The sequence below is a fragment of the Microtus pennsylvanicus genome, chromosome X (genome assembly GCF_037038515.1).
Source record: "Microtus pennsylvanicus isolate mMicPen1 chromosome X, mMicPen1.hap1, whole genome shotgun sequence".
Lineage (NCBI taxonomy): Eukaryota > Metazoa > Chordata > Mammalia > Rodentia > Cricetidae > Microtus > Microtus pennsylvanicus.
In genome coordinates, this window is record NC_134601.1 from 34,680,907 (window position 1) to 34,705,581 (window position 24,675).

At 35.8% G+C, this 24,675-nt stretch overlaps 1 protein-coding gene across 1 annotated transcript in view; it reads left to right on the plus strand.

Moving 5' to 3' along the window:
* Col4a5 (collagen type IV alpha 5 chain) overlaps window positions 1–24,675 on the plus strand; it is a 187,005-nt gene that overhangs the window by 146,270 nt on the left and 16,060 nt on the right. The window contains exons 37-41 of the mRNA XM_075957560.1: window positions 7,087–7,213; window positions 13,203–13,283; window positions 14,546–14,644; window positions 16,087–16,137; window positions 17,347–17,532. Of these exons, the coding sequence (XP_075813675.1) occupies window positions 7,087–7,213; window positions 13,203–13,283; window positions 14,546–14,644; window positions 16,087–16,137; window positions 17,347–17,532 (544 nt within the window). The remainder of the gene's footprint in view (window positions 1–7,086; window positions 7,214–13,202; window positions 13,284–14,545; window positions 14,645–16,086; window positions 16,138–17,346; window positions 17,533–24,675) is intronic.

Genomic DNA, 24,675 nt, shown 5'->3' on the forward strand with positions numbered 1-24,675 from the left:
TCATGCATCTGAGAAGTTGTAGCTTTTCTTGAACTGTGCTTGTTTCTGATTCTTTACTAAACAAACTCCAGAAAGACAAGGCATATTCTGAGAAAAGAATTGTTACTTCAATCTTATCATAGGTTGTGAAGTCAAGCCGGTAACAGGAATGTATTATCTAAGAGCCTAGCATAGGTTTTATTCCTAAGTAAAATGGGAAACAAACAGAAAGAATATCATAATTGTACATTATCCATTTTAAAATTAAACCTCTTGATTTCAAAATTGTATACAGAATAGTTATGATAGTATTTACCTATATAGCATAGACATAGTGTTGGCTTGAATCAGGCTGGTGGCAACGGAAGTGGTAAGAAACGGTCTAATTATGAACATAGTTCAAAAGTCAAATCAGAAAGATTTGCTTATGAAATCTGAGAGAAAGAAGGTGTCAAGGATGACCCTGAAGATTTTGGTTTTGAAATCATGGAGGATAGGAAAGCTTTTGTAAAAAGCAAGTTTGGAGAAAAATATGAAGAATGTAGTTTAATAATTGCTATATTTTCTTGCTAAAATGGGAAAGTCATCATAAGAAGTAGGGATGATGGAGAGAACTGGAGGCCTGACTTCAAGCCTTCAAAACTGCCTGCTACTTAGGAAACTCTGTAGACCTGGGAACACAGTTCAGTACCTTTTTTCTCAGACAAATTTCCAATTGACTCAATGTCATCGTAAGAAATTCTGTTTCTTACTCACTGATTTAGAATTGTGTTTTTTAAACTTCTTCAATTTGTTCATGTATTTTTTTATAATGGACTAATTTCAACATATAGTAAAGTGAAAACCACCCCTATAAACCATGTCTGAATTTATAATTGAATTTATCAGCAAATGGTTTGAATTGGGAGTTATCTATGGTGTTCTTAAAGCAAGACTATTTTTAGCTTCTTTTATATGTGGCTTATAAGTATACTTCAGTAAGATAACCATATGCATAAGAATGAAGACGACAGAAATTTTATTAGAAAGCCCTAACAGTCCAATTCAAAAATAAGCAACAGCCTTGAGCAAACCCTTCTCTAAAACTCATATACAAATAGCCAGTAAATACATGAAAAGACATTCCACATCACTCGTCAATACAGAAATGCAAATCAATGACACAATGGGATAATACTTTGTACCCATTAGGCAGATTCCATTAAAAACTATCAAACAGGGCCTTGAGATACAGCTTAGTTGGTAGAATACTTCCCTAACACTTGTGAATGCCTGGATTTCATCTTCAGCATTAACTAGGCATGATGGCACATACCTTATTTATTTATTAAAGATTTCTGCCTCCTCCCTGCCACTGCCTCCCATTTCCCTCCCTCTCCCCCAATCAAGTCCCTCTCCCTCATCAGCTCGAAGAGCAGTCAGGGTTCCCTGACCTGTGGGAAGTCCAAGGACCACCCACCTCCTTCCAGGTCTAGTAAGGTGAGCATCCAAACTGCCTAGGCTCCCACAAAGCCAGTACGTGCAGTAGGATCGAAACCCAGTGCCATTGTTCTTGACCACAAAGAGAGGCACATACCTTATTAATAATAATAATGAAAGATAGTCATCTCATCAGTCATATTAATTCAAATTTATATTGCGGTGAGATACCACTTCCTACTCAGTAAAGTAGCCACTTCCAAGAAGCTTGGAAAGGATGTAATGAACCTGGAAGCTTTACATGTTGCTGGTGGGAAAGTAAAATGATAGATACAGCTGCAATGAAAAGACATTTCATGATGCCCCAAAAGTTATAACTGTCATATAACCTGGAAGTCTCACTTGTGTGTATACACCCGAAAGAAGTGAGTACTTGTATGTGAATGCTCATAGCATCATTATTTATAATGATAACAGTTTGGAACAAATCAAAATGTCTATCAGTGGGTGAATGGCTAAACAAATCATGCTTTATCCATACGATAGAATAGGATATGATAATTAATAGGAAGAAAGCACTGATATAACCTTGATGATTTTCCAAAAGTAACCCTAAGTACAATAAGCCAGATCCAAGATACCATATTACATGATTTTATTTATATAAAATGTCCAGAATAGGCGAACTGGCATAAACAGGAGAACGAAGTGTAGTTGGAGCCCGGGGTGAGAAACGGAATGTGGAATGACTGTTAACAAGTGCAGGTGGGTTTTGTGTGTGGAGGATTAAATTTTCTAAGATTGGATTTTGATGATGGTTGTCCAGTTCTGTGGATGTACTAAGAACACTGATCTGAATGGCTTGTGTGATATGTAAATGATTTCAATAAGTTATACATAAATACTTTGTACTCTGCAGTGGGAAATCTAATGCAAGATTTCTACCTATAGACATAATGTTTTCACTTGTCTTGAAGGTAATTTTTTAATTTCTGGATGCTTTAAGTTCTAGAATCCTTATATTTGATGAACAAATGGATACTTAGTTTTGAAGATATTTAAAATAATTGTAGACCTACATATAATGCAGCAATAATATGACATAGTTTAATGTTATAAGTCACATTTTCTTTGATGTTTTTGTGACAATTTGAGCCACTTTTGTCTATGCTAACCTGGTATTTGGAGCAATATTCTTACTAATATTTTCTTAGCTAATTAAAAGATAATATTGAATTCATCATCTTAACTATAATGCCATGTTTTTGCTGTGTTGATCACCTTTCACATACATGTATTAAACCCTTTGTGGCCCTGTTTGGCCTGGCCAAGCAGCCTGTCACTATTATTTATCAGTTTTCCCTATTAACTACATATTTCCTTGTTGAGAGAGCTAGATACATAGGAAACCTGAAGAACGAATTATATAATCTTTCTCGCTTATTTTGATAAAATGTCAGTATTGTTCAGTGTGTTCAGACTTCATTTAAGCATGATGAGTAAGTTCCAGCAATCTGTGGTATATAATACAGTGCATGTGGTTGACATTACCATTCATCTGAAAATGTTCAGAAAATTCATTTTACATTATATGTTATGCCGATTTTGTTTGTTTGTTGGGTTGATTTTTGCTTTGGTTTGTTTTTTATATGCATTTTTACTTTGTCGCTCAGACTGACCTGAAACTCACCACATGGCCCAGGGTGGCTTTGAACTCTGTAGTTTATTTCCTTAGCTCTCCCACTGCTGGAATTATAAGCATGCATCACTACATCTGCTCTTTTAACCATGTTGTTGACACACACACACAAAAAACACACACAATGCACACACCTATATGAGAAGGAGGAGAATGAAAATATTATAAGTAACATGGTTTGGATTAGAGTTACATCTTTTTATCCAAACTCATCAACATGTATGCATTTAATATGTACAAATTTTGCATTAATAATATCTAAAGTTTGCCAAAAATACTCTTCAGCCACTTTTTGTTATTTTGTTTTATCTTTTGATTGATAATTCTATTCTTGTATATTTATGAGGTACATTTAATTTGTTTATACATTGGGTAGATAGCTCCCCTTAAATTTCTGTGACTTTTATTGTTTAAGAATTTCATGTATGCATATATTTTTATTAAATTCACTCCACTATTTCTTGTCAATTTCATCTGTTATTTAAAAATTAATACTGAGTTTATTTAGTGTGCTTTTTGTGTATGGACAAAGTGCCATATAGGAGAGTCTCAGGTGCTGCATCACTATAGAAAGCTGACTCTCCAGAGGCCATGAATTGCCAATAGCTCATTTTCATAGGATGGGATGTCATGCTCACTGCCCACATTCCTGGCTAGTATTTTGTTTGGCCTGGTCTTATATAGATCTTGCACGTGATGTCCCAAATGCTAAAGTTTATGTGGACAACTGGGTCCAGAAAGCAATGTTAAATTCCTGGTACTTTTAGCTCTTTTTGAGAAACGTGGAGCTTATTATTTATTATATTCATGAAGCCGTGGTATGAAATATGTAAATATATTTTATCTATGTCTGATAAAACCATACTTAGTTAACTAAACCCTCTGCTTGTCTCTTCTGTTTATTTTCTTTCTTTTTTAATACTTATTTATTATGCACAGTGTTCTGTTATGTGTGTCTTCAGGTCAGAAGAGGGTACCAGATCTCATTATAGATGGTTGTGAGCCACCATGTGCTTGCTGGGAATGGAACTCAACCTCTGGAAGAGCAGCCAGTGCTCCTAACCTCTGAGTCATCTCTCCAGCCCTCTTCTTTTTATTTTCTATAATCTCTGGTAACCAGCATTTTACTCCTAACTGCTCTGAGAAGTACTTACCTTTCTCTGCTTTTTTTCACTGAACATAAGGTGCCCTAAGTCCATCCACATTGTCATAGGTAACATAATTTCATGCAGTTTTGGAGCTTACTATTTGTCTAGTGAACCACATTTTCTTTACCCATTTATCTGTTGCAGGACTCTAAATAGGTTCTACATCCTGGCTATTTTGAACAGTGCTACAGTAAGCATAGGAGTGAAGGTGTCTTTTTGACACAATGATTTTGTTTTCTTTGGTCATATAACTACAAGTGGACATGTTGGATAGCATAGAAGCCCTGTTTTAAAATGTTCATTTAGTTAACTTTCTTTGTCTAAAGTAGAACTAGAACATTTCTTTTTTTTATTTTTATTTTATTTTTTTTTAGAACATTTCTTTGTAGTATCCTTCATCCCCATGTGTAGATAGAGTTATGAAATGAATCATCATATAGGGACTACAACTTCCAGCTTATGGGCTGCCATTTTATGTTTAATGTTGCTACTCAGCAGAATATGGGGTTTTTCCTATCCAATCAAACATTTTCAGCTGATTGTTTTTATTTTTTTACAAGTAGCATTGCTTCTTCAATTTTACAATTTCAAGCAGGAAGGCAAAGATTAGCTTTTCCATTTACTTTGATGCAGTTTATAAAATAAGACAAACTACAAATATATTTTGGAAGTCATAGGTTGTAGCATGGAAGATAAGATGCTTAAGATACAATAAAGTCAGACTCTTACCAAAATACTTAGCTTGCCAATTTGAATTTTAGCAACAGAACAGATACTAAATGGTGTTTCTAGTCTACATGGTGTGTGTGATACAACACAGTGACCTTACAGTCAATTCCAGTATCAGTCTTGTTAAAAAGAAAAAAAAATGTACTATGTGTTTGCAAGATAGTTGCTCAGGAGTAAATTTGGCTCCTTTTGGTTTGATATGCTTCATTTTCAAGAATCTTATCAAAGTTGAGTATGGAATAAATGCAAATATTTGAAACTTCCCTGTATTCAAGTCACTCCTAGCTTTGCTAAAAGTGCAAACAGACTTGAATTTTGCATTCTTGTGGTGATGCATGAGATTCCTGGTCTGATCTTTTTATTTGTCTGAATCAAAAGATTTGTCTAAATTCTCTCCTCTTTACGGTCTGTCTTTTCTGAAACCCATAGTTTCCCTCTGGAAATGTATAAATAATAAAATGTTAAATAAAACTTAAGCTACTAAATTGTAATTCACTTCAGAAGTCCTCATAAAATATTTAAAATTTACTTGCCATGTGATTAATAAAAACTGTATTGAGGGACAGAGGTAATACAGCTTAGAGATTGGTATCATTTGTGGAATTTAACATACTTTATTTATCATAAATAATCAGAAATGTGCTGGGTTCCTCAGGTTTTCCCATAACAGAATATTAGAATTTCTTTCTATATTTTATTTTGTAATATGAATTTAATTCATTCATAAATAATGAAGGCCAGGCTAGGATGAAACTAGGCACTTACCTGGTTTATCTGCATAAACATCTAATGTGGGATGAATTCAGGCCAAGTTGTTATGAGATACCCATTATTTGCCCCCAAATGGGCTATGTGTTTGATTCATAAGGGGTCAGAAAAAATGCATACATCCTCAGCCCAAGATTCTTAACTATTGAGAAAAAAATGTAAGGAAGTGGGACACTATTTTTAAAACCTAATCGCATGATATACAAACACACAAGACTTAAACAGCAAGTCTTATTCACACAGGCAAGCCTAAGAAGACATTCTGTAGGTGATATTGAGTACGACCATGCTCTTAAAGAGGTCATGTTCCCCATGAGTGGAGAATGAGTACCGTGGGAGACTGTTAGAATTATTGTACACTGTTTTCATCAGTATTGAGGAAAAGTTTTAAAACTATTAAAGTGGGTAAGAATTTTTCTAAGAATATATTGAAAGAAATATAATGTAAATAATTCATTGAGGAAAATAACAATATGTACAGTGCCTATGGCCACAAAGATACTTCAAATGAAATTCAAGAGTTATAATTTGCATATACAAAATTGTTATAGTCAACAAAAGAATATGACCCTATCCTTATAGCACATGTGTGTCCACTCTTTTCATATTGTGTCATGAAATTGTCATCTATAAAGTTCATGGTCAAGTACTGCACAATGAAGTTCCCAAACGATGCAAAGGTCTTATAATGTTTATGTAATTTTTTAAAAAAATTGTGTTGCACCACATTCATAGCTTTCTTTGGCTGCATGCAGCCCATGGGCCGTGTAGGCTACTTGTCAAGAATAATGTCATGAAAGAAACAGACTATTAGATAGTCACGGAAGAATTGGTAGATTGTTCATGGTAAGATAAAAATCAATCTTTTTCATTAGAACCTAGTGTAGCTATTGGCTTAAATTGACTTGATTAAGTTATTAAGGATGACAATCGCAAGTTCTGAAGTTAAAATTCAGATTGCACCGCTTGCTAGCTGCATCACTATAGCATGCTGATGATGTTGCCTTTCTAATAGGATTGGCAAGGATTAATGAGATTGATACATCCATGTAGCACAGGAATAGCATGAGCTCCGGAGTCTGACAGATCTCAGTTCAAATCTTAATTCTGCCACTCACTAAAGTTCTTAGGCTCCTGACTTCTCTGAGATTTGCTCTTCACACTTATCAGTGGGAATATCAGATGTAATTTACCAGGCTGTTGTGATTACTAAGGGAAGCAATTTGTATAAAGCACTTAGCAGAGTTTCTGGCATATAGTAAAAACCCTATAAATAATACTGCATTGATATACCATCAACGTCACAAAGAGACTTTAGTTTTGTCTTTTCATTCATGTTTTCAGGGTGAACCTGGTCTGCCTGGATATCCAGGAAACCCAGGTATCAAAGGTTCTGTGGGAGATATTGGCCTGCCTGGATTACCAGGAAGCCCTGGAGCGAAAGGGCAGCCAGGACTGCCTGGATTCCCAGGTAGGTGTTCTTTTCCTTAGTGTTCCTTCTCCCTTTCCTTTCTTTTCCACCCTAACTAGTATTGGAAGCAACTTCTTATTTCCCAGACTTGCATCCTGTACTGGTTAGCAACACAGTCTCCAAGTAGAACTTTACCTTTCTCTGCCCACCTGCCTTTCTGTATAAATTGAGTAGAAGAGAAAGAGTGCTCATGACTCAGCAGGACAATAGCCTGTGGGCAGAGACACTTGTTTGGTGAAGCATTTTTCAATCTTTCACTGCTAGCCAAAAATCAATTCTGAGGCTTTAGTAGTTTTGCAGGTGATAATATACTCTGCCAGGCTCTGGCCTGCTGCGGCTTCTCTTAGAACGGTGGACGCAGACACACAGCTGGTAGCTGTTGGGAGGACAATTACGCTGTTCACTCAGATGACGAGAACTGAGTCAAGCAAAGAGATGTAGCAGTAGATAGCCTGGCCTAGGTGATTGTATTTGTCATTTCATGCTTCTGTGTAATTTTTAGTTTGGCTTCTGGATTTCACAGTGTTATAGATGAGCCTTTGGTTATGTTTTCTTGACCTTTTAATGGAAGCATTCCTGTCTCTGGAAGAATTTCTACCAGTGTATATACCTATGAATCCAACACAAACCATAATCAAAATGTTATTTCCGTTTACGCACACCGCTCTTCATCCTCCCAACACTTCATCCTGAGATAACGATTATCATCTCTTCTAGCACCATCAGTTAATTTTGCATGTTACTGAAATTCACATAAGTGGAATCACACTTTATGTATCCCATGGTTTTCCACCTTCCTTATGCTTCCTCATGTTGTGGTGACCCCTACCATAAAATTATTTCCTTACTGCTTCATAACTGTAATTTTGCTATTGTTATGAATTGCAATATAAATATCTGATATACAGGATATCTAATATGCAACTCTGGGAGGAGGTCACGACTCACAGGTTGCGAACCACTGTCTTGTATCAGTGTGCATGATTTCTTTGATTAATCGTTATGTCCAAGATTCACTAATCATGTTGCACATGTCAGTTATTTCTTGTCATTGCTGTGTAATAATTGAAAATTTGTTTCACAATCAATTATGTATGCTCTAGTTTACAGACTATTTGGTGTTTATGATTTGAAACTATTATTAAAAATGAAGTTAATATTCCTTTATATATCTTTGATGGAAATATGCTCTGATTTCTCTTAAACAGTTAAAATTTGTGCAGGCATTGCGCTTAAAGCCGCCTCCCCTCTGTATTAGTTATGTGGAATGTTAAATTAGTTTGGAACTGTACATTTTTCATGTAGCATGAATCTTTAAACGTTTGTCATAAAATTTGTGCAGTGGACTAGTTGAGCTATTTTCAAGAGGAACTTTAGTGTAACTTTGATTTTATTTTTGAAGACCCAGGGCTTTTCAAAATAGATTGTTGGGAGACTATTTTGAAAATGTGAGAAAAACCAAAGCTTCAGCAGCGGCTTATTTGTGATCTTCCCCTCTAGACTTAATAAGGAAGAAAAGGTTATGGATTCATTTCATAGGAGGAATCCTTCTACAGAATTTTTAATGTACTAATTTAAAAATGACTTTTACTTCTTTTCATCTGATTCCTGAAGCCCCGTTACTTGCTAACTCTACAATGGGACTTTTAAAGGTCTTGTGATTTTTTTCAAGATGTTCATATTTTTATCAAATACTGAAGGAGTTATAATTTAACGAGCCATAAATAAAAAATGCTAATACTACCAAATAATTGTTTAAAACTCAAAACTGAGTCATGAATACTGTATATGAACAGAATAGGAAGATGTGAATTCAGTAATCTGAGGAAGAAAGACTAGATACACAGAAAGACAGACAGTCAGACAGATAGAGAGACAGATAGAAAGAATACATATATATTATAATATATATATATATATATATATATAGAGAGAGAGAGAGAGAGAGAGAGACTACAGCCTTCTTTTGTAATGTGTATGTATGTATGTATGTAGTGTGTATGTATGTATTTTCCCCTATAAACACAAAATGAGGTTGTAGCTTATCTCAGTTTTGAAATACACTGGAACATTTTTTTAGTACATTGTGCCATGACTTGGAATATGAGTCTACCCAAACTTCTTCTCAAGAAACTGTAGACACCAGAAGGACCATGCATACACAGGGACCACACCTTCTAAGCCTCCCCAAACAATACCACTAACTGGGGATCAAGTTAGTGGTGCCAGAGCCTACGAGGGAGAGTCACATTCAAGTCACTACACTAGTCATTCATTGGATTTATCTATTTATTTATTTATTTATTAAGGATTTCTGCCTCCTCCCCGCAACCGCCTCCCATTTCCCTCCCCCTCCCCCGATCAAGTCACCCTCCCTCATCTGCACTTTACTTCCTATTCAGTTTTTTTCTGTTTTGTTGACTTTTATTAATTAATTAATTAATTAATTAATTTTGTTTTTCGAGACAGGGTTTCTCTGTGGCTTTGGAGCCTGCCTCTGCCTCCCTAGTGCTGGGATTAAAGGTGTTTTTGTTGACTTTTAATCCATACCTCTCTACACTATTTTAAATGACTCTTCTAGACATTCCAACACTTTTATTTTCACATACTAAAGCAACATTATACCATTTCATATGTAATATATTATTTATCAGGGTCTTTGTGACAGTCTTTATGGATTTAATTTTTATGTGCATGATTAATCTTATAATTAATTGCTATTATCACTTTTTAATTGTTGGTGACAGAACACAAGAATTTCTGCATGCTAGGCAAGTGTTCTACCACTGAGATTTTTCTCTAATTTTATCTGTGTTTTAAGCTATTAAACTCTAAATAATTTATTGTAGTAAGGAGAACTGACTTTTCCATGTACCTATGTATTTTCAATTTGAATATTTCTACATTGTTTTATATAACAGTTTCATTTGGTATTATTTTCTAGAGCCTGATGTACTTTCAAATATCGTTTATTATGAAGTGACTGCTGGAGACAAATTATCTCACATTTACCTGACAATGCCTTTACTTTACCTTCATTGTAAGAAAACTTTAACTCAGTGGGGGTAGGGTTCTAGAGTTTGAATCCTAGGGCTTTGGCTTGCTTAGAAAACACTGTACACTGAGCAACATTCCTAGCAGCTAGAAATCTTTGACATTTTCCCCCTTCATCACTGAGTATTTTCCACTATATTTTTATTAAAAATTTCTGCCTCCTCCCTGCCTCCCTTTTCCCTCCTCCTCCCTCGACTCCCCACGCCCCCCTCTCCTCGCCCTCCCTCTCCAGTCCGAAGAGCTGTCAGGGTTCCCTGCCCTGTGGAAAGTCCAAGGTCCTCCCCCCCCCCTTCGTCCATGTCTAGGAAGGTGAACATCCAAACTGGCTAGGCTCCCACAAAGCCAGTACATGCAGTAGGATCAAAACCCCGTGCCATTGTCCTTGGCTTCTCAGCAGCCCTCATTGTCCACCATATTCAGAGAGTCCGGTTTTATCCCATGCTTTTTCAGTCCCAGTCCAGCTGGCCTTCGTGAGCTCCCATTAGATCAGCCCCACTGTCTCAGTGGGTGGGTGCACCCCTCTTGGTCCTGACTTCCTTGCTCATCTCCCTCCTTCTGCTCCTCATTTGGACCTTGGGAGCTCAGTCCAGTGCTCCAATGTGGGTCTCTGTCTGTATCTCCATCCATCGCCGCAGTGTTTGCTCTTGTAGCAGACCCCAGGCAAATCACAGAACCCGTACATCGGCTCACAACCATCTGTAAGTCCAGGTCCAGGGCATTGGACAACCTTTTCTGAACTCCAAGGGCAATAGCTATACATGTGGTACACATACATGCAGGCAAAAGCAGTTATATACATAAATAAAATAAGTCAAAAAAGAAAAAAGTTAAGAAATTAATTCTGAAATGGAAAGGGCATGGCATATTTGAAACAATACTGAAAAAGAAAAACCTGCATTGAAAAATACTAGGTTGGTGGGCTAGTACTCCCTGATCTCAAGTGATGCAGTAATTAAGGTAGTATGGTACTTTCATAAGGATTAATAAGTATATTCATATAAAAAACATAGATAAAGACACATGTTATGCAATAAAATGACCTGAATGAAGGTCCAAATAAATGCAGTAGGGAAAATAAAGGCTCTTAGCTAAAGGTTGTTTGGTGTTTTGGCTGTGAGCCTAGCCTTAAACTGCTAAGCCATCTCTTTGGCCCTCCATGATGGTATGCATTCATCCATAAGTGGATATTAGCTATAAAATAAAGGATAACTACACTGCAACTCAGAGAGAATAGGTAACAAGGAAGGTTCATGGGGGATGCCCAGATCTCCCAGGGAAGGGGAAATAGAAGAGATTTTTTCAGTGTACTGAGGGTGTGTGGGGACGGGAACATGAGCAATTAGGTTGGGGGTGGAATGGGAGGGTAATGAAAGAGACTACTGGAAAGGGGGGGGGCATTCCTGGGTCAGGTAAAAACCCAGGAATCTACAAGGATGACCCCTGCTAAGACTCCTAAAAAGAGTGGATACATAGCATGAACTGGCCATCTCACCAGATTGGCCTAGCCCAGTTGTCATCAGAGAGGCTTCATCCAGCAACTGATGGAAAGAGATGCAGAGATCACAGCCGAACGTTAAGCGGAGTTTGGGAAATCCCGCATAAGAGCGGGAGAAAGGATTGTAGGAGCCAGAGTGGTAAGGACACCACGGAAAGCTCTCACAAATTAGCTAACTGGGGCTCATAAGAGCTCACAGAGATTGAATCAACAACCAGGGAGCCTGCATGGAACTGACCTAGGTACTCTGCATATGTGTTACAGTTATGTGGCTTGGTCCTGTTGTAGGGCTCCTGACAGTGGGAACAGGGCCTATCTCTGACCCTTTTACTAGCTTTTGGGAACCTGTTCCTCATACTGGGTCACCTTGCTCATGAGGAGGTGCTTAGTCTTATTGTAACTTGATACGTAACATGAGTTCTGTTGATACTCATAGGAGACCTGCCCTTTCCTAAACAGAAACAAAGGAGGCAGATGTGGATTGGGGGATGGGAACAAAGGGAAGGTGGGGGAAGGACTGAGAGGAGAGGAGGGAGGGAAACTGTAGCCAGGATGTAAAATAAATAAATAAAATTATAAAAAGTACAAAGACAATAACTTCAAATGAAGATAATTGATAGATTTAATTTAAGCAAAATTTAAAACTTTATTCATCAAGGAAGACCCTTAGAAAAATAAGCAAAAAATTTAAAATTGGCATATTGGACAGCCTGAAACCTGACATAAATAACTCCTATAAATTAATAGGAAGAAGTATAACCCAAATTTTAAAAATGAGGAAGACTTTGAAGTGGTAATTTCACAAAGTAATTCATACTGATGGCCAGTTAGCACATGAAAAGGTGACAAATGTCATTAACCATCGAAGTAAACACATTAAAATCACATGGCTAACACTGGGACTGGTTTTTTAATAATTGATATTAAAACATAGATTGACGTAGATCTGGAACAACTGACTTTCACATATGCTGCTGTTTTATGTCTAAAATAGCTTTTAAGTGTTTTTAAATAATGCACAAAACAAATCTCCCTCTGACCCAGAAATTCCACTCTTTACCATTTACTCAAGATAAAGACATATGTCTACAAAAAAAAGCTATGTAAAATGTCCTTAGTTACTTTGTTAATTATACCTGAAACCTGACAGCAAAATCATGTCCAACAACAGATGACTGGATTTAAAAGCAAGTATTGAATGAAGTGCTAAAAATTTTATTACCAGCAAAATATTTCTGTAGTTACCTTTATATTTATGAATATATAATAATATTGACTCCTGTCAAATTAATTGAAAATTATCCAGCAATCATCAACATCTTTTGGATTCATTTTGGTCTTTATTATTTCAGTGCTAGTACTCTAAATTTAAGTTTGAATTATAGCTCATAAAGCAATGTGTTTATTTTGTTAATTGTTAAACTGGGCTTTTTATTCTAGGAACCCCGGGGCTTCCTGGACCAAAAGGTATGAGTGGTCCTCCTGGTAACCCTGGCCTCCCAGGAGAGCCTGGTCCTGTAGGTAAGCATGAAAAATGTCATCCTTTAAGACTGTGGTTTTTCATAGTCAGTGTGGGGAGGTCAAATTTTGTTCTACTATGAGCATTTCCAAGAAAAAGAAATGTGGTGCTCATCTGCTTGTCATTGCATAACTGAATAAATAACTTCTCATTTAAAAATTGCCAAATTGAGATGGGCGGTGGTGGCACACACCTTTAATCCCAGCACTCAGGAAGCAGAGGCAGGCAGATCTCTGTGAATTCGAGGCCAGCTAGGTCTACAAGAGCTAGTTCCAGGACAGGAACTACCAAAGCTACATAAAAAAACTTGCCTCAAAAAACAAAACTATATTTAAGTAGGCATTTTTGTTTAGGCACACATTTTCCAAGGAGAATAATTCTCTCTAGAAGGGTAAGTTCTAGTAATATTTTTACTTAATAACTTTTAAAGTAAATCCCTTGTCTTCTCTATGCCTATGAAGCACACATTTTCTTTTGAATATTCTGACGTAATATTAAAATCATAAAAATGTTATAGACAATGAGTTATTAGATTATTTCTTATGGTCATCATTTCCTTTTTTTTTATTCTGGAAGATTTTATGATTTCTGCCAGACAGTCATGATGCACGCCTTTAATCTCGGAACTTGAAAGACAGAGGAAGGCAGATTTCTGTGAGTTCGAGGTCAATGTGGTCTACAGAGCTAGTTCCAAGACAGCTAGGGCTACACAGAGAAACCTTGTACTGAAAAAAAAATAAGATTTCATGATTTCAAGGAGTAATTCAGAAGCACTTTAATATTTTGGTTTTTTTCTTGATTATGTGAGTGTGCATTGTGAACGTATGTGCTCAGGAGAATACAGATGTCACGCCACTGGAGCTAGAATCACAGGTGGTTGTGAGCCACTTGGCTTGGGTGTTAGGACTAAAACTCAAGTCCTGTGGAAGAATAGCAAGCTCCCTTAACAGCTGAGCCATCTCTCTAGCCCACATTATTACTTTTTTGTTTGTTTGTTTTTTGTTTTGTTTTTTTCCAGATAGGTTTTCTCCATGTAGCCCTTACTGTCATAGAACTCACTTTGTAGACCAAGCTGACCCCAAACTCATAGAGATCCTCCTGCCTCTCTCTCCCCAGTGCTGGGATTAAAGGTGTGCATGCACCACCTCACCTGGCTCTACTTGGTTAGTTTTAGAGAGAATTGTTTGGCACTTTAATATGAAGATGGGGAAGGATGTGGAAGGAAATTAAAAGGGTCAATATAATCTGTTGTGCTATTGTTTAGGTGGTGGAGGGCCTCCTGGGCCACCAGGACCTCCTGGTGAAAAAGGCAAGCCAGGTCAAGATGGCATTCCTGGACCAGCAGGACAGAAGGGAGAACCAGGTAGTATAGCTTTTCATATTTTTCTAATTTTATAATTTTCTCCTGGTCTGCTCTGATTAGTCCTTTCATAGCCACAGGAAAACTCTGTCTTCCTTATTATTTTCTAAGGTATCACACATTTCCCACTTCCAAATTAGCTTCTTCCTTGGCATCCTGAAGATACTAGGTCATGTTTGTTGAACAGGTTGCTTTTCCCTAAAGGAAAAAAAAGTTTTAAATGTTGTCCATTTGCTTTTCCAACAAGAACTGACCCAGAAATTTTTAAATTTCTCTTTCTTTGTTCAATCTGTACTTTATTTATGTATTTTGATTTAAGTATACAAAGTATGTCTGTCAGTCACAAGAAGCAGAGTGTGCGTGTATATGGTTTTCATTTTTTCAAAATGCCTGGGGATTGACCTCAGGTCATCAGTCTTGGTGGCAAGTGCCTTTACCTCCTGAGCCATCTTGCCAGCTCTGTAGTTTTTCCTTTATAGTGCAACTAGCAAATATCAAGTGACAATATAGAGTGATAACTTAAAGAGTAAGCCTATACCCGTGTCCAAAAATGTTCATCTGTTTTTTCTATATGTCTGAGTGCTTTGCCTGCATATATGTATATGTATCATGTTGTAGAAGGAGCTGCAGGCTGCGTTCCTGCCACCCAGCTCCCAGCCGCCTGGCTAGCTTATGCCCCAAAATAACAACACAAACTGTATTCTTTTAAACACTGCCTGGCCCATTATATCTAGCCTCTTCTTGGCTAACTCTCATATCTTGCTTAACTCATATTTAGTAATCTGTGTAGCACCATGAGGTGGTGTCTTACCAGGAAGATTCTAGTGTACGTTCATCTTGGGCTGGAGCTTCATGGCATCTGACCTAGAGAGGAGAGGCATGGCATCTGCCTCACTTCCTCCCAGCGTTCTGTTCTGTCTACTCCACGCACCTAAGGGCTGGCCTTTCAAATGGGCCAAGGCAGTTTCTTTATTAACCAATGACCTCCCTCCATCACCATGTGCATGCCTTTCTGTCCTTAGAGGACAGAAGAAGGTGCTAAATCTCCTAGGAGTTACAGATAGTTGTGAACTGCTGTTGTGTGGATTGGGAGAACCAAATTCAGTTTCTCTTCAAGAGCAACAAGTTCTCTTAACTGCTAAGCTGAAACTCTATAGTTTTCTTACGTTAGAATTGTTCTATGTTAGAAGTCCGTCTTCAGGGGCTAGGCATGTAACTCAGTGGTAAAGCATGTTCCTAACATGCAGCCTCTAGGTTCTGTCTGTAGCACAAGAAAAGAAGGGGTGGGAAGGACAGAAGAAAAGGAAGGGAGTGAAAGAAAGGTGATCAGGAGAGAGGAAATTTCAAAAAATTAATTTTCAGCATGTTTGATATACATAACACATATTAGAAACCTCAACAATCAGTTACCTATTTGAAATTATTTCTATTTTGTACCCTAACAGGTCAACCAGGCTTTGGAATCCCAGGACCTCCTGGACTCCCAGGACTTTCTGGTAAACCTTAAAAAAACAAGTAATATCTACCTGTAAAATGAAAATATTCCCCAGTCCATTTATTTTTCTATCTCTACCATTTACTATTATAAAATGCATCTGAATATTCAAAAAAACCTAAAGCTCAATTTTCCTTTATAATATTTCTCAATGCTACTTAATATGAAGTGTTGTGTTAACAAAAATAACATCCTTATGGAAAATTCAATAAGCAGCCTTTCATTCCTGTCATAAATGCTGAGGACGTAATATAGAAAAAAAGATGAAAACTGTAGGAAATTTAGAAGCTTCCATTTATTCATAAACTCACTTTTTTCTCTCTGTAAAAACAGTATCGGAGTAACATATAAGAGATTTTCATAGAAATATGTACCAATAATAGAAATGTTTCTTGAAAACTCATCTAAGAGCTAAGCATGGTGACGTATATCTAAGGCTGAGGCAAGAGGATAGTACATTGTATTTCACCCTTGAATATCTAGATTTCCAGTCAGCCTGAGCTGGCATTATTTCTACATGGCAAGAACTGAGGTGGGGGAGGGAATATATATGTTTGGATACATGTCTGTCTTCTTTCTCCAAATGTAATCTTAAAATAAGCACTAAATAGTTAACATAAATTTGAATAATTGCAGATTTGTATGTTGATATTCATAAAAGCTTTTCTCACACTAAAATTATATCTTCTAGAAATTTTAGTATTCTTTTCATGAAAAGTGCTGCTTTAATTTGCTACTGTTTTATGGCTCTTAAGTATTTGTGTTTTATAATAAATGTCAAGAGCAGATTGTCTAGATTGTGATTATAAACCCTTAATATCATGGTCTGAATATAATAGCAGCCATTGAATTTCATTACTCTCAAAATTAGACCCAAAGTGTTAAACAGTTTTTGTATCCATCTTGAACCAATTCTTGAAGATGCTTAATGCTTTTTATATCTTGTCTGTCTTATTTTGCTCATAACTAATGGTCATGTGATCATTGTTCTATGTCCTAATACAAAGGATACCTTTTAGGATGCTGTCATTATTTCTGCATTGCTAATAAGTACTTCTGGTGACAGATACATGGTTTTAATATAGAGAATATATTTTGCATGTGTTTGAAATTAGTGAATTTCATTAGCTTATCAAATATATGACTTAAAGACCATCTTATAATTCAGCATTTAATATTGTTTACTATATCACTAATTTTATTTCTACAGGTCAAAAGGGTGATGGAGGATTACCTGGCATTCCTGGAAATCCTGGTCTTCCAGGTTCAAAGGGTGAACCAGGCTTTCAGGGATTCCCTGGTATGCCAGGTCCCCCAGGTCCTCCTGGTTCTCCTGGTCCGACTTTGGAAGGTCCAAAAGGAATCCCGGGGCCTCAAGGCCCTCCTGGGAGACCAGGTATGATCATGTGTGGTACAGAAAATGGTCTGTTTACCAGTTTGTGTAGTTCATTTTGCTGCCAGGTTATTCTGTTTTTAGGGTTTTAGAATTTGTCACATGGGAACTCCTTATAAGAAAAGAGCTTGGTTCATACCTAGCTCATTCTACTATACATGTTCTTTTCAGTAATGCATATATTATTTACTCAAAATTCCAGTATAACAAAACAACTTGAATGAAAAACAGCAAAAATGCTGGTTATGTTAGTATTGTTATTAATGATAAAAGTATACAATTAACCTGGCATCAAAATGCAATCTGCATTTTGTAATGTAAGCTTCTCAGCATGACGTCACAGAGATCATTCTAGTGATCACCAAATACATGCTTGTGTTCCATACCAGAAGCTGTTGCTATGGTTCTGTCACATGATCAGCGGATATCACAAGGCACAATAGAAAACTTGATCTCTAAGAACTGGGCAATCAAATTTATCTTCAGCTTCACAGCATGATCAGTTTGATAATCTCTTCATACCTCATTCTATACCTCGCCTTTCCTCTGCCCACTCTTTAATCCATCCATCTTGCATCCACGGTTCACAGTTTCATTTCGTGTCTCTGCTATGTCCTTCCATTCTACTAATTGGGAAATGTTCATTTTCACCCCAGGTTAACGCTGCTGAGCCCAATCGCTGGTGATAGGTTATTAAGAGATTTAAGGGGCTTTTATATTCACTTTTTTCTAGTAGCTGAGAATTTGGCCATCCTTTTTTTTTAAAGAAGAGAAATTTGAGATAGAAAGAAATCAAGCAATTGTCCTTTTGATGTTTGAAAGTTCTTAATTCTTTTTTAAAGTGTACCCTAAAACGAAAAATTACATTTAAATTACAATAAAATTGTGAGTTAGTTGGACTTGATTTCACTGACATGTGCCCCAAAACCATGAATTAAACATTATGTACTGGATTCAGAGCACCGTTTTCAAAGTCAGATTTAATGTGAGTTGGCTTGACTGTTCCTAGACGGTGTTGCTTTTCCTTTGCTTACTACTAAAGAAAGCCAGCAAAAAATTCTCAGCCACATTAACTGTCTTGCATGCAATATAACTGAAGCCAGTATCTTGCTTTGTTTGTATGTCATAATTCAAATAAACCAAATATTGTCCTTTTTCATTCTACTTAACACTATGGTAATTTGTTACTAGGAATGGAGCTCTCTGATGGACATTCCTTTAAAATAATAACAGAAAAGCAGTCGTCAGAAACATGCTTTTGCAATAACTATTTTAAAAGAACAATCAAAGTTTTTAGAAGAACGCATATCTAATGAGTGATTTCTTGATTTATTTATGAACTACAGATCCAAAATAAATTTTTAAACCAGTTTCTCTTAGAATTGAATGTTGAGCCTACCTTGTAATAATGAACATCATTTTTGAACTTTTAAACTATAGTGTGTGTACAATGTACAATTTTCACTTTAGCATTAATATTAAATGGAGACAATTTGGTTTATATATGACTTTCAGAGTGTTCTATTATTAAATTCAACTTTAACTTGAAAGTATTTAGTATAATGCTTTAGTTTCTTGATGTTTCTAACAGTTTTGATATTTTCCTTTTTGTTAATGATGACATTGGGCCTTGGTGAACTTCCGTCTCTACCCAGGTCCTCCAGGTTAGCTCCTTAACTCCAAAGTAGTAACTGCATGGATTGGGAATTTTTACCTATGTATTTTTGTACATATTATGCATGTGTATATATACATGTATGTCTCTGTTTGTATTTATACCTAATGTTTTTACGTTTTTAAATAGATTTTAAGAACATATGCCAATTCAATTTTTAAATGGTGGCTTGGACCTAAGTTGTGAGGAAATTGTGGATACTAAGTATTTCTCTCAGAATGGCTCCACATTATCTAGTTAGGAAAATGAGCTAAATTAAATGCCTCAAAATTCATACATCTGGGCCATTTTAATTGAAATTTTATAGTACTCAATTTTGTCAAAAAGGCTTTTCTTTTTGCAGACTATATTTTTTATTGTTTCCTTATAAACTTTTAATGCAATGAAGCTAAACTTATTCAAAAAGGCATTTAAAAAATAATATGGATTATCGTATCGTGCAGATAATATAATCCTTAATTGCCTAAACACACACACACACACACACACACACACACACACACACAGAGAGAGAGAGAGAGAGAGAGAGAGAGAGAGAGAGAGAGAGAGAGAGAGAGAGAGAGACTTTTATAAGGTTTCGAACATCTTCACATTTTGACTTGTGACATATTTCTAAATATTTGTTTGTATTTTGACTTATGAACACATTTGTGTATTCCTGTGTGGGAATGTGCACACACATGTCGTTTTCTTATTTTTAGGAAGGAAGTGAAGTGGAGATAAAGTTCAGGTACCCACTAAGGCCAGAGGCATATAACTCCCCTGGAGCTGAAGTTGTGAGCTGCCTAATATGGGTACTGAGAACTGAACTTGGGTCCTCTGCAATGTGTGCTCTTAATCGCTGAGCCATCTTTTCAATCCCTTGTCACATATTTTAAATTGCACTGCTGTGAAGAAGTGGTACACATAAATAAAAAAAAACCTCAATGCCACCAGCACAGAATAAAGGCTCACAATAATATACATGTTCATCACTCAATACGCAAACAAATTTGTCAAAGTTAGCTAGACATTGTGGTGCAAGCCTTTAATCCCAGCACTTGGAAGGCAGATACAGGTAGATCTCTGTGAGTTCAAGGCCAGCCTAGTCTACAATGTGAGTTCCAGGACAGCCAGAGCTACACAGGGAAACTCGGTCTCAAAGCAAACAAACAGACAAAAAACAAACCCAAAAGCAAGCAAACAAAAATACAGCAAAAAAAAAAAAAATACCAAAAGCCACCCAATGGAGAAAAAACCTGTGGATTTCTAATTTTTTTAATGTGTACCTACTCTGGAATGAAAAATTAACCCTGGATATTTCAATGTATTTATTATTTTTTAAATTAAACCGGCATTTTGTCATTTTTAGAAAGGAAGTAAAGTGGAGTTAAAGTATCATCCTGAAGTCTAGCTTTTGAGAATGGGAAGTCCTTTTTTTTCAAATGAACTGAAAACTCAGTTTGTGGGGGAAGCCATGAATCTCTATGTAAATTTGATTATTTCCATACCAACCCATGCATACGTACGTTTGTTCATACATAGACACACATGCACAAAATATTTTATGTAAAATAATTTATTTACTAGGAATGTTTTATTGTTTTTATTGAGCTATATATTTTTCTCCACTCCCCTTTTTTTCTCTCCTCTCCCCTTCTACCCTCTCCCATGATGCCCACACTCCCAATTTACTCAGGAGATCTTGTCATTTTCTACTTCCCATGTAGATTAGATCTACGTATGTCTCTCTTAGGGTCCTCATTGTTGTCCTGGTTCTCTGGGATTGTAAATTGTAGGATGATTTTACTTTGCTTTATATCTAAAAGCCATTTATGAGTGAGTACATATGATATTTGTCTTTCTGGCTCTGGGTTACCTTACTCAGTATCAATCCATTTGCCCACAAATTTCAAGATGTTGTTATTTTTTCTATTGTGTACTACTCCATTGCATAAATGTACCACGTTTTCCTAATCCATTCTTCGGTGGAGGGGCGTTTAGGTTGTTTCCAGGTTTGGGCTATGACAAACAATGCTGCTATGAACGTAGATGAGCACATGTCTTTGTGGCACAATTGAGCATCCTTTGGATATATACCCAAAAGTGGTATTGCTGGGTCTCGAGGTAGGTTGTTTCCTAATTTTCTGAGAAATCGTCATACTGATTTCCAAAGCAGTTGTACCAGCTTGCATTCCCACCAGTGATGGAGGAATGTTCTCTTTACCCCACACCCTCTCCAGCATAAGTTGACTCTATAATTTAACATCAGCAATCACCACCTTATATATAAGACTATAGTTTTATATATGGTTTCTTTTTCAGTTAAATTTAATTAAGTGATTTGAAGAACAGTGGATTGAGGCCTCATACATAAAATTGACTTGGCATATGACTCATTAAAATGTAGCCTTTTAGAAAATAAAGTCTTAGAAGTTTTGCTATGATGTGGTCCAAAGATCCCCGTGCTGATGAACTATTAAGATGTCTTACATCAATAAGATATCTTTCTGAGTATTCTTATTATCAGGTTCTTCTACATCAAATATGCATATAAAATATCTTTACTTTGAATTATACTAAGTGACAATTCTAATCTAGGTATTTGGACTATAAGTCATCGGTTAAGTTGTTATATGTGGTTTGGAGACTATTTAAATAAATAGAAATGCATTTTTCTAAATTTCAAATTCTCAAATGATTTTAAAGTTCAGGTTTTAATCATCATTGTTTTCTTTTAGCATCTTGCACATGTCGGACAGTAGTTTTATATTTCAAAATTGATTTTGATCCTTACGTAAACCTGTAAGAAGGATTCTTGTTACATTCAGAGACTGAACTGTCCAGAGTAATTTTGTAACTAAATAGCAGAGTCAAGAGGAAGTTCCAAGGTGTTTTAACACCTGGGACTCAGTGGTCTAGCACAATTTATTCTCTCTAATATTTAATGTTTATCAATCATAGCAAGAACTCTAAGAAAAAAGAAACCATGTTTATAGTCAATTAACACTAACCAAAGAGTGTTCTTTTGTAGACTTTAGTATTTTTATGTAATGATCTCCCTTTAAATGGTGAATAGTCTGATAATATGTACATTAAGTAATAATTTTTTAAAGTTGTTGTCATACTTTAAATGGCTTGGGGTGGGGTATTGCATGCTAGAATATCTTAAAGTACCCCTTCACTAATAGTCTTCATATCATTGGAAAATTCAGATATTTGTTTTTATGTTCAAATGCTTAAGTACTTATTACAAGTACTAATTTATAAAAGAAGACCTCTTGATTTATTATAAAAAGTTAAAATGTGAATTTATGAAATGGTATTTGAATAAGACAAAAGTACAATTAACAATGGTGTTCCCTGGTTTTTATTTTTCCACTGAGTCACAAGTGAGCTTTGTAATCAAATTTTTGCCTGTGATGTTTTGAAAGTTAACTGTTATCATATTGGGTCACTCTGAACATCCAAATAAGTGCTCATTTCACGTTTTTATTAAAGGATGTCAGAGCTAAGATATGCCTAAATATTTATTCACAGTTACCTCTTTGTTAAAGGGGGAAAAAATGAAGGCTCTTGGTGAAATGGTACTATCTTGCCAACTTGAATGTTTTCAGAAGCTTAACTTTTAGAAATGCATAGTAGTATAATAATGTTAACATAGTCTCTTAAATAGAGCCTCCCATTAAATTAGTGACCAACAGCTTATTCTCTAGAATAAGCTCTATGTGAAAAAGATTTTGTTCTCTCTATTTCTGAATGGGTCTGTTTGCATATTGATTGTGATGTAGGTATAAGAAATGCTGACAAAGGGGATTGTTTTTAACTTGTTCCATAATGTGAACCACCTCTAACTCATAATCTTATTTTGTACTGTGTGGTGTCTGACACTGCTAACATCGATCTTTGGGCTTTGGTGAACTCTGATCTTCCCAGGTTTCCAAGGTTAGACTCTTCACTGGTCAGTTATCTCTCTTTTTTTAAATACTTTATATATGTGATAAGAGAAACGCACTTTATTGCTGTAACTCAGAAATTATTGAAAAGTGATGTTATCCTTAAATACTACCCTATTGGGTCTTAGCATTTTGGAGAAGGTAATATGATGTATTTACTGTTGAGTTTGGAATAATATCAGATCTTTGTGATTAGATTGTTTGTAATAGATTCTTTTATGTAAATAAATGGTGAGTTTTAATTAGATATGCAAACACATTCACAATATAAACTGCAAGATATTTATTTAAGCAAGTATCTACATAATTTCCAATACCTGCATATGGACTTTATGTTTTTATAATTCTTTTTGTCCAGAATTGCTCTGAGTTGTGTGTTCAAGGCTGTTTACAATAATAGAGGAAGGAAGCTATTGTGTACAGTTAAAATTAAATTCCTATGTCCTTACTATATCATTAACTTAATTTTCGGAGACAGTACAAGTGCCAGGTCTGAAATGACATAAAATTCCTGGTATTTTATTTTAGTTGAGAAAAGCATAGTGCCTCTTCATCAAATGATGCAGTCGGCTAGAAACTCCAGAGAGGTGGCAGTCAGGTGTTCAGTTTTCCCATCTGAAATTTTTACTCATCATTGTCATTAGGTTTTCAGAGCTCATTTAGTTTTTACTTAACAGCCCAATTTTCTACCAGACTTCTAGTCTAAATTGGGCAAATTACCATGTTGGTTTAGAAAACCTTATTCGAGTGTATTTGAGCTAAGCAGATGTGGTTTTCTTTTCTAAATACAAAGTACCCCCAAACCTTTCTTTAGAATGGGGAAAGGCACTTTTGTGATTGTGGTGTCTGCATGCCAAGATAAGGTAATTGTGTGACTTAAGTTTTCTAAATGTGAAAATTAATTACTGTTTTATCATGAACTTGCTCCCTCTTTGTCATAGTCAGATAAATGACGCATTATGAAATCACTTGAAAATCCTTAAAATGTTAAAAAAAAACTTGTAAGATTCATTCTTCTCTTTGATTTTACTATGAATAATGTAATAGCAATCATAACTATCTAAATATCAACATTTCGTGGTCCTTACTATTTGATAGGCACTGAACTAAGTAATTTTTACCTGCTATTTCATTTAATCTTTCCCAATATCAGGTGAAAGCTAAGGCTATTTTTTTGTTTCTATTTCATAGAAGAAATTGAAGCTGAAAGGATTAATAATCTTGTTAAGATCAAAGAGCTAATTACTGATGGAGCTGGATTTGAACCCAGCATTGTAATTTCTGTATCCAGTTTTTCATAATTATCACTGTGGTAGTCTTTCTCAACAGTATAGACCCTTTCCTTTGCAGTAGTGAAAATTAGGGAAGGTGATTAAAGTTTGAGTTTAATCTCATGTCAAATTAGACCCTTTGTCCATGGGTAAACTCCATCTCACTGTTTTAAATTCCTACATGTATAGGTAGGTCATGATTCCTTTTAAAACTTTACCTGAATAATTTTTGTTAGAATCAATTTTAAAAATTGAGACAACCACA